Consider the following 14203-nt stretch of genomic DNA (forward strand, 5'->3'; position numbering starts at 1 on the left):
GAGCTTAGGTAGATGTGGAGAACTTCCCTGCTGTAGTAGCTAATGAACAGATAGTGATCGCTCTTAAGAGAGAACTACTGACTAGCAGCATGTCTATGGTGCTGATGTGGATTAGTCAGTTAGCTTAAGCTGCATGTGTTTGGACGGTGGGAGGAAACTGTGGATCCCGGGAGAAACCCATGTGAGCATGGGGAGAACGTGTGAACTCCGCACAGAAATGTCAGCTGGCTTGGTAAGGGCTAGAACCAGTGACGTTCTTGCTGTGAAGAAACAGTGCTAACCACTGGGCCACCGTGCCACCCATCTAGGAAAGGAGGAGGAGTAGGGGTGGAGGGGGGACTCTTCAAAACCAAGATGGCTGTGATATGGAGCTGAGGGTGTTTATAGTGGCTTAGGAATCGTCTGATTGGTGCATTGTAGATTGAATAATGCAGGACCGGCTGTGGTCAATCATAATCACGTGATCCTCTTCACATTAGGTTATAAATAAACTTCACCTAGTGACGGCGGCTCATTTGGACTCTCAGGATGAATAGTGAAGTAGACAGAATTAAAGAGCACAGGAGGGTTAGACTACATCACTCAGTCAGTCAGAGTAAACAGTAGTTGGCGTTCTTGTTGGCGAATTTCACACACAGACTAAACACGCCACACAGGGTTGACGGGCGTCAGTGTTTTGAATCTTTATTAGGCAGTGGTTGTGGTGGTGTGCTGATGTGAGTGTGTGTTCAGGGGTTCATGATCTGCCGCGGGCGCCCGTACCCCGTCATGCCCGCCTGAGACGCCCCTCTGTTGGAGCCCATCTGCAGCCCGATCACGTTCTTGCCCTCCTTCATCTGATCGTCTGAGAAATCCCTGCGGTTCTCCTGCGCTTTCCTGCACACACAGCAGACGGGTTTCACACGAGCCTTAAAGTACACATATGGTCAGACTAATGGTGTGATGTTGTTAGTTCACGATTAGTGCTGATCTGCGCGTCAAGAACAAGAAAACTGTTTACTCTCGTCATCTAAACTGGAAATCTGCAGATGCACTTCCTGTGTTTTCAGTTCAATTCTCAGATTACGTGTGTCTGAGGTGTTGGGCGGGGCTAACACACTTAACCACACCCCTCCAGCTGTCAGTTTTGACAGCCTCAAACAGAAATGGTGAGGGGGAGGAGTCTGTTAGGCTGTAATAACCCTCCCCAAACCCTTTCCCCCATCTTCCTGAATGACACGCCTACTTCACTACATCCAATCAGCTCGCAGTAGACAACAGGCCACGCCCCCTGCTTTCTCATTTAATATTTCATTTCTCCAGGAACTGCGTCACATTATGAAAATAAAAATGATTGCAGCTTCAGTTCATGCGGTTCTTTGTGTTTGATATGTACTACGCTGATATACAGTGGGGAAAAGAAGTATTGAGCACGTCTCCATTTCTCTCTGAAAACATTTCTGAAGATGCTGTTGACTTTTTCCCCAGATATTGGCAACAACAAAAGAAATCCGCATGTGAAAAGTAAATAGTTCAAATAGTAATTAGTAAATCTAAATAGTTTACAAATGAAGTTCTGTCTAATAAAATGAAAAGACGCAGGGAAACAGTATTGAACACATGAAGGAAGGGGGGTGTATTTCAGCAGTGAAAGCCCAGACAGCAGCTGAAATCTCCCAGTTGTTCTTCAGCAATCCTCTGCTCTTCCTCAGCTGCTTCACTCCAACATCTACATCAGCAGGAGGATGAAGATGAAGCCAGGGTGGACATTTCAGCAAAACAATGATCCAAAACACAGCCGAGGAGACTCTCAGATGCTTTCAGAGAAAGAAAATCAAGCTGTAGAATGGCCCAGCCAATCACCTGACCCGAATCCAATAGAGAATACAGAATAAAGCTCAGATTTGATAGACGAGACCCACAGAAGCATCAAGATTTGGACACTCAGTTGAAGTCTGTGAGAAACCCACACCTGAGCAATGCATGAGGCTTCACTCTCCATATGAGAGACAGCTTTTAACTGCAACATCAAAACAGCCTTTAAATCTTGTCCAATCAAATACTCTCTAGTGTCTGACATGCCCCGCCCCCTTCTTCTCATTGGCCTTTCATTTGATGCACTTAATCTTAACCACTCTCACTGGCAGAGCTGTGAGAAAAACAACATGCTATTGGCTGTTTTTTTTAAAGGGGAGGAGTTACACTATGCCCCGCCCTCTCGTCATGTTTCAGTTTAGATTACATCAAACATCAAGTAAAAATGCAGATTACAAAGAACTTGATGGGACGTTTGAGCGCTGAGATTTAGGATTATGTGGAGTATTGAGAGGCAATGACCCAGAATATGACCCAGACTTACTTGAAGAACCAGTTTGGGTCTCCACGGAAAGCTCCGTCCTCTTTGGTGACTGCGATGCTGCCCAGAGCCATCAGAGTCCTCTGCACCGCCGCCAGGTCTTTTCCTGACAACACACACCAGCAAACACATCATCAACATCTCAGTTACCACACATTCATTCATTTTCTTTTCGGCTTAGTCCCTTTATTAATCTGGGGTCACCACAGTGCAATGAACCGCCAACTTATTTAGCATTTGTTTTACACAGCGGATGCCCTTCCAGTCACAACCCATCCACACACACTCATACACTACGGACAATTTAGCCTACACAGTTCTCCTATATCGCATGTGTGGGACTGTGGGGGAAACCAGAGCACCCGGAGGAAACCCACGCCAACACGGGGAGAACATGCAAACTCCACACTGACCCAGCTGAAGCTTGAACCAGCGACCTTCTTGCCGTGAGGCTCCACCGCATCGTCTACTACAGAATCAGCATTGTTAGTGCACAGACTGAGTGTCTGATGCTGTCGAGGAGTCTCACTTCTGACTTTTTCAGCCCGTCTGATAGCTCTTATATTTAAGATCTGAGGTGAGCTATCTGCTGCTGCTTTCAGTGCGGCAACAAATGTCACGTAAATGATATTCATACTCGCATTGATGGCATGTAACACGTGATTCGACACGACAGAAGCATTGAAATGCCAGCCAATGCATTGCACAGAAGTCCATGCTACCCTTACCAAAGGTTTCTGGACTTAACAGTCTGGATGATCCTTTTCTTCTGTTCCAGAACACACGACATCCATTTCTCCAAAAAACACCTGAAAGACTGAATCATCTGAGCACAGTACATGGCGCTTCTGGACACTGTTAACATAGGGCTTCCTCTTGGCACAGTGCAGTGTTGGCTGGTGTTTGTGGATGTGACTCTGTATTGTGGAGCTTGTCACAGGTTTAGCGCAGTAGTGCTGAGCCCATGTGCTGATCTGCTTATAGATGAATGAGGACTCTTGATGCAGCGCCCCCTGAGGGGTCGGAGGTCACGGTTGTTCAGCTCAGGCTTGCGCTCTTGACCTTTACGCACTGAAACTCCTCCAGACTCCTTTAGTCTTTAATGCTGTTCTGCACTGTTGAAATATCCACATGTCTTCCTCTCTTTCTCTGAGGAGCATTGTGTTCACACACTTCACTCATTTCCTCTCCTAGTTGTGGTCAAACTGGCGATCCTCGGTCCATCTCTGCTCTGTGTGTGTGTGTGATTTTGTGTGTGTGTGTGTGTGTGTGTGTGTGTGTGTGTGTGTGTGTGTGTGTGTGTGTGTGTGTGTGTGTGTGTGTGTGTGTGTTAACACTCACCCTCCCACAGATCCACCGTCTGAAATATGTCGGTTTTGGCCACGCCGTACTGCTCGGCGGCGTTCAGGAACTGCGAGACCTGCTCCATCTGCTTAAAGGCCATGCTGGAGCTCTGGATCTTCTTCACCGGCTTCTCTTTACTCAGACTGTTGATCAGCTCGCACAACACCTGCACGGTCAGTTCAGTACAAGCTTATTTCTGTAGCGCTTTTCACAATAAATACTTACACAGGCTGCACATTACTGCATTACAATCCAAATCAGAGACGTCAAGCTTATTAGTGACTAACATCTAATAACGGATTACTCATAACTTTATCAGTTTCAGTTGTATATATAAACATAGATAACCTGGAGTTATGCAATATATATCCCAGGTAGCAAAGATTTCTGGCCCAGATTTGGCATGAAGCTGGCACAGCAGGCTTTGGGATACAGCATGTGGGACAAACATGGCTCGGGTTTGGCAGAGGTAGCACCGTCTTTAAGGCGGCACACAAAACTTGAGCCAGATATCAACTGTAATATTTGGCCCAGATGTTAAAAATGTATATGTTTGGCCTGTCTTGACCCACTTTTAAAATACATTTAAATTATTTTTGAGTACAGAAAGAATTTTACTAAACGGGCCAATTTGAGAAAAAGCGTGGCCATAAAACAAATTGCTTTATGGGTTTGTCAAATTAATTGCACTCATGATTCATTAACATATCTGGCCCAGTTCAGGCCCAGTTATGACTTATTAACTTGGCTGAGACTTGGCCCAGATATGGTTCACGTTTGGCCCTTGTATGGAAGCCAGACTTGGTCCAGTCATGTACCGTAATTCACTGCTGCATGTGGGCCAAGCAGAAGCTGATGGTGTGGGCCAGATCTGGGCCAGAGAAATGATGTCTATGTGTAGATGTACACTGAAGTGGATTAAGTGTAAAGGCTTTGGCTAAAACTAGGCTTTTAATGCCAATTTCTTTGCAAATCCTGTCCTGTTGACATGTTTATATGCGTTACTATGGAGACATGTTAATATGGTCCTATCAATTAATTCTGTGGGCGGCGAAAACCGCACTCCTAGGTCACTTTGCACCCCTACATCACTGGGATTTGGATCCTAATTTAACATCAGGAGATTTTTAATTAGAGACTTGTTGTGTTTATTATGACACACTAAACCACACACACACACACACACACACACACACACACTTCTGTCCAAACAGCTTACAAACGTTGATTATCATCATCAGAGCTGTTTAACACCAGTGCTTTACTTACGCATCCGTCTTTAAGCCAGGCCTGAAAGCCCAGTTTCCCGGCGTCGGGTCTCCCCACCGCTGACCCACACTGGGCCACGAGCCACTCCACCAGACGCAGCTCCAGCTCCGGGTCGTACTTCTGCTCGATCTTATCCTGCACCTGCCGGCTCAGCCCATACGACGGCCCCTTGTTTGCCATAGTCGCTCCCTGATGGAGAAACAGCAGAGCGTCCACAGAGAAACACCTGAGCCTTCACTCGTACACCGATCAAACACACTGCACACCAGCTTCATCTTAACACACAGTTCTGTTTATTTAAGACACATGTATAATTTCCTGACTTACACCGACTAAAAAGCTGAACTCCTATCCAAAAATGCTTCTCTGACTGAGAGTTTGTGTCCATTTCATTTGAATTTGGAAAAAATAATCCATGCTTTTATCACCACTAGATTGGACTACTGTAACTCATTACACTTTGGATTAGTGAGAAAACCCCCGTTACAATTAGTTCAGAATGCTGCTGCAAGGCTTTTAACAGGTACCAGGAAACATGAGCACATCACACCAGCTTCACGCTCTCTGCACTGGCTGCCTGTGCACTATCGAGTCACTTTAAAATGCTGCTCTTGGTTTTTAAATCTCTACATGGCCTGTCACCTTCTTATCTGTCAGACATGTTGATTGAGCATCAGCCTGGTCGGTCTCTTCGGTCATCTAAACAGAGTCTGTTATGCATCCCTAGGTCGATGCTGAAACGCAAAGGTTGCAAACCTAGCTGCTCCTAGGTTGTGGAATCTGCCCCTCTGTATCAGATCTGTTTCATCCCTGTCTGATTTTAAATCTAGGTTAAAAATGTACCTCTTTAATTTGTCATTTTATCAATGAAAATTGTCTGTTTTAGCTATAATAATATCTATCTATCTATATCTATATCTATATATAAATATATATATATATATATATATATATATATATATATATATAAATATATATATATATATATATATATATATATATATATATATATATGTATATATATATATATATATATATATATATGTATTTATTTATTTATTTATTTTTTATACAACAGTCCTGTCTGGATCTCGAATCTGATTGGCTGATAGCCGTGCTATATTTAAGTAATATCAGCATCCGTACAGCCTCTTTACCCTTTGTGTATTACTCCGCCCACATACAGCCAGCAACAAGCAGAGACTCTACAGTTTGAAAAATCTTACTGCTGTTGGACAACAAAATATACTTCTGAGGCTTTTTAGTGGAGAATGTAGTTGTTTAGATTGCAACGATGCAGTTTATTTGCAAGAATAGTGCCTATTTCAGAATATTTACAATTTCTGAGTGAGCTCATCGGCGGCCAAAGACGGTTGACATTGTCTATCCACAAGATGGCGCCAGAACCGCATAATAAGCCCTTGCACAGTGTGTTCTCTGAGCGCGAATAAAAAACTGAAAAACGGAAGCGTCGTGGTTTTTAAGGTGGACCAGACAGAGTCAATAAGAAGCTGGATTCAGCCTTGTCCCTCCTTATCGCAAACACAACAGCAGTCTGGTGTGGAATCTCTGTAGACGGATGGCATTTCATGTCACGTTCAGCCTTATAATCTTAAAATGTGAGCAAAATTTGCTGTTTTGTCATCACCTCAAGGGGGTCACGCACCAGAAGCGTCGCTTCACATTACGCTATAGAAAATCATTCAAACACTAGCTGACGTCAGCTGCAGATGTGAATGAATGGTGGAAGAAAGTAGTTCCTCATACAAAATGGTTTTATACTCTCTGTATTTGATTTTCTTATTTATGTACACGGCCTCGCAACAACGCACGCTTCCCACCAGTGCTGATATACAGTCATATACACTGCTATGAGTGTGATATTGCTCATATATATATATATATATATATTTGTTTTTGTCTGTTTTGGTTTGTACTGTGCAGCACATTGGTCAACCTCTGGTTGTGTTAAATGGTGCTAAATAAATAAAATTGACATTGTGTCTTGTTTCTAGTCCAAATATCTAAAAACTTTTAAACCAAGAAGCTTTTTCTAGACAAGCAAACAATCTAGTCTTATTTTTAGAAACAATAAATCAAATTTAAGTGAGTTTTTCCTTAAAACAAGCTGAATAATCTGCCAATAGGGGAAGTGAAATAGTCTAGTTTTTATTTGAAATAACATTGTTTTTCTTCCCCTATTGACAGATTATTCTGCTTGTTTAAGGATATTTATAAATGGTTTAGCTTGAATATAAGAATACATACAGTATATAAGAATCTGAGGTGCTTTTGCATGGCTTTTAGTGCTCTTTCTCCCATGTTTGATAGCTCAGTAGTTTTACAAACATGATATTAAGCTCTTTAGCTATATTACACTGACAGTTGATGAGCATGAGGGATGAAATGGAGCTGAAACAGATATCCCTGATATTCCATGACTTGGACTGAAAATATAACCATTTCACGACTTTCCAGATCTGGATGTTTTTCAATGATTCCAGAAGGTCCATGATGACCGGTGTGAACCCTGTCCAGTGTACAGCTCAGAGTTTACTTGTGCTCTGTTTACCTTTCCTGGAAATCTTCTTCTCCTAGAACAAACTATTAATGCAGCTCAGTGTTGAACATCAAGTGAACGAACGGCAGTAAAGCAGCTGTAGCAGCCATAAAGCCATCATCATCATCATCATCATCATCATCATGCGCAGATACTGTCCAGACACGATCCCATCAGCTAACAGTTCAGCTCAAATCATCATGCTTTTAGTTCATTTTAAATATTACAACAAGATGTCAAATGGATGATCTGAGCTGAGCTGTGTGGCCTGAAGCGCTGGCAGAGGTGCAGGTTGCCAGATTCACATGTTCGTGAGCTCCTGACTGCAGAACGGTCAGGATTAAATGAACATGCTCCTCCTCAATGATTTCTACACACACCCCATCAATCAGAGGAGTCAGCACAAAGCAAACACACACACACACTCAGAGCAGCAGCGTCACCTGTGCTGCCATTCTGCTTTAGGACACCACCTCTGATCCTCCAACCTTCGGGAACGAGTGTACAGTGAACATTACAGCACTGATATTATATATATGTAGATATAACATCAAGCCCAACATTATTCACATGCTGACTTAAAGCTTTATTCCACCAGCAAGTTTTCTTGACCAGAAATGACACCTAAAAGTGAAGATGATGATGTACACGAGGCGTCATTGAGGAAAAAAACATGTGAATCAGCTTTTATTTCCGTTTGACCAGAAGCTTTAAGTCAGAACTGTCCAGGAGTATGAATACATTCTGGCTTGACTTGACACACACTCACAGCTCTACTCACATTTGAACACTTCAGATATTTAGTTTGGGTTTCAGAACTCATCGCAGAACTGAATCTGCTTTATTGTGTATTTATCTGTTCTGCTCTTCATGGACTCGACAGCTCATTCTGTCTTTATTAGATCTGATTACATTTTTAGGAATTATAATTAATTTGTATTTATAAATTTATTTGTTAGCATACACAAGCAGTGACAGATAAATCGTAAGAAAATCACCAAGACTTACAAATTAACGATATTTTATTGCTGTCATTTAACAAAATATATGCACTTTTGGGATGCCCTCAGATCTTGGAGTCATCTTTGAAAACAGTCCACAGGTTTGACCTTGCAACCGGGATGTTTGATGTCTTAATGTCGTTTCAATATATGTAAATCCATACTTTACATATTCAGGATCGTACCTGCGCTTTGACATATTTGTTGCTATAATTAAATGAAATTTCAAATGCCAAATGGTACGGTTGTCGCGTGCACATTTCAAAATAAAAGTTCGGTATAAGCAAAATAAGCTAAAAATTCTACTTTAGTTGTTGTTTTGACCACACACTCCGCGACCCACCAGCTGAGAAACACCGATCTAAAGGATTTTGCTGTGAATATTGAGAAAAACGTCCCATTTTATCAGCCCCATTTGCATGCGGTGTCCCTCAGGGCTCAGTTCTGGGAACTCTCTGGTTCTCTGAGATCTGAGTGCGGAATCATCAGTGTTTTACATGCTGTCTAAAGGATTTTGCTGTGTTCCTGCTGTGAATATTGAGAGAAACGTCCCATTTTATCAGCCCCATTTGCATGCGGTGTCCCTCAGGGCTCAGTTCTGGGACCGCTCTGGTTCTCTGGTGAGCTCACAGTATTTACTGCGGAATCATCAGTGTTTTACATGCTGTCTAAAGGACTTTACTGTGTTCTTGCTATGAATATAGATAATCAATCCCTTTAAATGGATAGTTCACTCAAATATGAACATTTACACACTGATTATTCTCCTTTAAACGTTTATTTCTTCTGTGGAACACAAAAGACGATATTCTGAAGAATGCTGAAATCGTAGGATAAATAAACACAGTGGAAGTCAATGGTTGCAGGTTCGCAGCAGTCTTCAAACTATCTTCTTTTGTGTTCAGTGTCACAAACTAAGAAACGATGAGCCAATTATGACAGAATTTTCAGTTTTAGGTGACCAATGTCTTTAAATCGGCTCCTTTAGCGTGTGGTGTTCCTCAAGACTCAATTCTGGGACTTCCTTATAATTAACACAGTGCACTTTAAAAGCTCACAACAATGATGATGGAACATGTCAAATGCTCAAATAATGCACAGTCTGAGATGAACTTGAGAAGCACCAGCTGTTGAAAAGTCACAAATGCACACAAAAGTACTGAAAGGGGGCAGTTCACCCAACAATTACCCTTCTGCCATCGTTTACACACCCCTCACACGCTGAACCTGCTGAACACAAAGGGAGATCATGTAAAGGATGCTGGTAGCTGCCGCCCATTGGATTCTGAATGAATTATGGAAGCAGATGGGTGCAACATTCTTCAAAATATCTTCTTTTGTGTTCAACAGCTTTAAAACCACATGAGGACGACTAAATGAGGTCATTTAATGCTTGAGTGAATTATCCCTTTAATATAAAGCCCCAAATGAGCTATTTTCCCAATTATTTTATAGGTTAGGTATCTCGTTACGCTCATCTTTGTTTCATATAATTTCCAAGGCATGAGATATGAATGTTTGTCTCTTAGTGAGCGCTGATGTAAAGCATGCTTACTGTAGTAGAGAGCGATGCCGCAGTCGGTCCCGGAGTCAGCAGGAGTGTGTGTGTTCAGATTCAGCAGCTTTATGTTCAGCACGGCGGACCCTCTCGAGGCTTCAGTCTGGGAGAAATAAAACACTCGGGGCCGAGAGAGAAAAGGAAACTGGCACCTTAAAAGGAGACGCAGTTTTCCTGAAGCCCGGCCTTTGCTGAAGCGCAGCCTTATTAGGGAAGAGCTGTGATGAGGATAGGAGGAGAGCCAAGAGCTGCGGTCTGCTCACAGAGAGGAATTCTCCAAATACCAGATCATACAGCATCAGTGCTGAGAACACACACACACACACACACACACACACCAACTATAGTTTTGCTTGTTGTTCATTAGTGTTTTCCAGCTGTTCTGCTCTCGTCCGTTTAGTTTTCCTGAGTGATGGAGTTTTATTTTCTCCACTCATTTAGTTTTCATGGCTTTATTTGTACGTTCAGTAACTCCAGTTTCTCTCATCTGATGTTGAACAGAGCTCATGTTTCTACATTCCCTCTTCTGCAGAAGACACTGAGCTGAAACACACACACATGCAGTCAGTGAATGAGGACAGTCCTCTGCAGATTAATGATCGGACAGTAGATGGCGTTCAGCTCGTCTTGTTTACACACGTTTAAGATGTTTTTTGCGTAGACTAATCCCGCTCCTGGGGCGTCACTGTGGCTCAGTGGTTAGCACTGTCGCCTCACAGCAAGAACGTCGCTAGTTTGAGTCCCGGCTGGGTCAGTTGGTGTTTCTGTGTGGAGTTTGCATGTTCTCCTCGTGTTGGTGTGGACTAAATTGTCTGTATTGTAAGAGCGTGAGTATGGAGTGTGTATGGGTGTTTACCAGTACTGGGTTGCAGCTGGAAGGGCATCAGCTGCATTTAGGATATGCTGGAATAGTTGGCGGTTCATTCTGCTGTAGCAACCGTCAAAATAAAGATTCAAGAGTTCACGCTCAGCTGATGATTGATTATAAACTTGTCTGTCTGTCCCATGAGAGCTCATAACATCCTCGAGACCGGGGCTCCCTCCGGTTTGCAGAGCGAGAGGGGAGTTTGATCTGGAGAACTCCCCTCTGCTGATTAAGGATTGCTATGAGGATGTGCTGCTGGTTGAAATCTGGTGCTGATTTGGTTTAGTCAGTTTACTCATGTCTCATGTTTTGGACTGTGGGAGGGATTCTTCAAGACAGCGATGACTAGTGGCCCGTTTCCACTGAGTGGTTCGATACGCTGTTATCAACCCGGGCTCATTCTGGAAATGTAGACCCACAGATGTTTCTGGAGACCGGGGAGGTACATATTTGTGCAGTTTTAGTTTTCGTGAATCCGTGAGAAGCCGCTGTGCGCACTTTTCCATGTCTCGAACACCTCTTGTTCTCGCGTAAAAAGCCGCCAGAGGCCTCTGTTGAGCAACCGTCTGTTGGACTGGCTGAATGACTAAACGATTGACTGGGCGTCCAGCCAATGGGCCAACCCGGCCACCCTCCGCCTCCTTCTTCCCTAAACCCAAGTGACGATTTAGACCGCGGTTTCAGATTTCGCCGCATCCTCACCCCATTACGAACTCGTTCGCTTTATTTTTTGGATTCTGTTTTTTGTCTTACCTGATTTCTGGAACTGCTCTTCCCCGGACTCGAACGCTGCTGGCTACTCCTCCTCCTCCTCCAGGTCTCCGCTCCGCTGCGTGACACGACAAGCTAACCGGATAAGCTGGTTGCGGCGGGAAAGCCCTCCACACGGAGGAGGCGAGCCGTCAGCCCATACGCCGAGCGTGAAGAGGAGCGGCATCACACCGTCCAGTAGCGTTCACTTGAAAAAACCAAATGCGGCCATGCGTATGCAGGGCCGGAGCAAGCTGAACTGCCGCTTTAGGCAGAGGACGATCACGCCGCCCTCAACCCCAATGTGAAAACGAAAGTGACCGGTTGTGAAAATGAAGTGAGGTGTCGCGGACCTCTTTTCCGGCCCACTATGCGCGGATATATCTGAGGACGCGCGGGTGTCACGGACCTCAGCTCTGCCATCCGACACGCAGGTGCTGATGGAGGTGTCGCTGACACCGCCCTCTCTATTCTGTCGTCTATGCGGGAATATATCTGGGTGGCGAGGGAGGGTGTTGCGGACATAACTGAAAACTCGGGTGGTAAGGGAGGTGTTGCGGACACCGCCCACTCTATACTGCCGCCCTAGGCGGCCGCCTAGGTCGCATCTATGGACGCGCCGGCCCTGTACGTACCTCCGGCCACATAAATCACGGTCTCCAGAAACGTCCGCCGGGCTACGTTTTCAGAATGAGCTTGGGTTGCCTTTTCTGGACGTTTCCACTGTCAAAAGGCGAACCAAACTGAACTGCACCGTACCACTTTTACTGCACCCTTTCAATAGGGTGCCAAAAGGTGGAGCAGCACTCGCAGCTGAACACTGATTGGTTACAGAGATACGTCACGAGCTTGTGTGGAGCTAGCCAGAATGAAAACAGAGGAACCGCCATGTTTTAAACACACAGCCGAGACATTACAGCGTAATACTATATGCATATAATAACGAGCCATGGTCGACCTGAGCTCAAACAAACCTTGTCGTCATCTTGATGTACAGACACAAAGCCAAGAAGAACAAAACCTGCCGTGTCCTGTTGTCGTTTTAAAAGGCCGTCTAAAAGTGCGAGAGGTTTTCGCTTCCTCCAGGGAACTCGCCATCGTGTCTATATTTGATATAACAAACTTCTCGAGCTGATGATAATAAGGTGTGCGTGATTATTGAAGACTGAAACTCTCTGTTGTACACCAAAAGGGTAGAGGAAACAAAAACTTGATAAAGGTGACCCGTAACGTACCGTACCAGTCAGTGGAAACGGGCCATAAGGTGAGACACTTTGGTTATTTATACTAAGTTAGGAATGGTCAGATTGGTGAATCATAGTTAGTTAATGCGTTAGTTAATGCTGAAAAGGGGCAGAATTAAACATGATTAGACTCACGCAGGTCTCACGCAGTCAAGTGATGGATTTCGCAGGTCAGAGTTCACCAAGCTTGAACTTTGCAACGCAGCGAACTGCGAAACTTGGTGCCGGCGCTTGCATTTCCGGTCTGACACATTGGCATGCATATGAATGGAAGTCTATGTGTGACCGCAGCTTTAGTTTATAAATAAACTTCACTTAAACTGAAAGAAAATGAATAAATGAATCCTCCTGCTCTTGACGGATTCTGCTCAGAAAGAGGGATTATTCATTCTGAAAAGCATAATTAGTTCAGATGATTATCACTGACTATGATTTATTTTATTTTAAATTAACTATAATGTTTTTGACCAGTTTTATATAGCAAATAACCTTCACACACACACACACACACACACACACACACACATGAATGTTGAAATGATGACAAATGGTAGAAATGTCATCTGTCATCATCGCTGTGCTGTAAACGCTGCTGGTTTTGGCTTCAGATGTGGAAGTGCTGAGATCGAGCTCAGTGATTCCCACACACACACACACACACACACACACACACACACTCACACTCAGTGATTTACACACACTTCGGAAGCAACTGTTAACAAGGCCTTCTATGTACAAAACACTCCCCGGTGTGTGTTCACTCACTTATCTAATGACGCAAGTATGCAAACACACACACTGCGCAGCGTTTTCCCATGACCTTTAGGAGAATCTTTCTCTTTTGCTTTACTTTTGCTTGTGTTTTAAATATGTCATATCCTACATGTGTTCAGCAGAACCAAATGAACTTGTCTAGTCTCCTCCACTCACATCAATCAGCCAGACTGAGCATATTAGCTCAACTTAAAAAATGACGTTATTAACTTATAAACGAGCAACATCAGGACTTTTGTTGTGGGGACTTTTATCATGTAATTTTGTATGCTTAAAGGCACAGTTCACCCAAAAATGAACATTACCTCACGCTTGAGTATGTAGTTGTACGAGTTTCTTTCTTTTGTTTAACACAAAACAAGATATCCTGAAGTAAACTTGACTTACACAGACAGATCAAATAATAGTTTCTCCAGCATTCTCCAGAATACCTTGTTCCCTAGACAGGCAATGCTGCACACTGACTTCTGTATTTTGTTTTCCATTGTGCAATGATTGATTAA

General features: G+C 43.7%; 1 protein-coding gene across 2 annotated transcripts; it reads right to left on the bottom strand.

The window, feature by feature from the left end:
* Positions 1 to 658: 658 nt before the first annotated feature.
* On the bottom strand, positions 659 to 10158 carry tagln (transgelin). 2 transcript variants are annotated; one of them, XM_021481469.3, is made up of 6 exons: positions 10065 to 10157; positions 7952 to 7996; positions 4949 to 5137; positions 3677 to 3845; positions 2339 to 2441; positions 659 to 876 (listed from the first exon to the last, which is right to left on the bottom strand). In XM_021481469.3, exons 2-6 carry the CDS (start codon positions 7961 to 7963, stop codon positions 729 to 731), a joined length of 621 nt encoding a protein of 206 aa, XP_021337144.1. In that variant the 5' UTR covers positions 7964 to 7996; positions 10065 to 10157; the 3' UTR covers positions 659 to 728.
* Positions 10159 to 14203: the final 4045 nt, after the last annotated feature.

The sequence above is a fragment of the Danio rerio genome, chromosome 15 (assembly GCF_049306965.1).
Source record: "Danio rerio strain Tuebingen ecotype United States chromosome 15, GRCz12tu, whole genome shotgun sequence".
In the NCBI taxonomy this organism is placed as follows: domain Eukaryota; kingdom Metazoa; phylum Chordata; class Actinopteri; order Cypriniformes; family Danionidae; genus Danio; species Danio rerio.

What these genes read in the sequence shown, in the direction of transcription:
- tagln (XM_021481469.3), bottom strand. An exon ending in CCTGGCTTAAAGACGGATGC is followed by an intron (nt 3,846 to 4,948) that starts GTAAGTAAAGCA and finishes CTGACCGTGCAG; the next exon opens with GTGTTGTGCGAGCTGATCAA. An exon ending in GACCCAAACTGGTTCTTCAA is followed by an intron (nt 877 to 2,338) that starts GTAAGTCTGGGT and finishes CTGTGTGTGCAG; the next exon opens with GAAAGCGCAGGAGAACCGCA.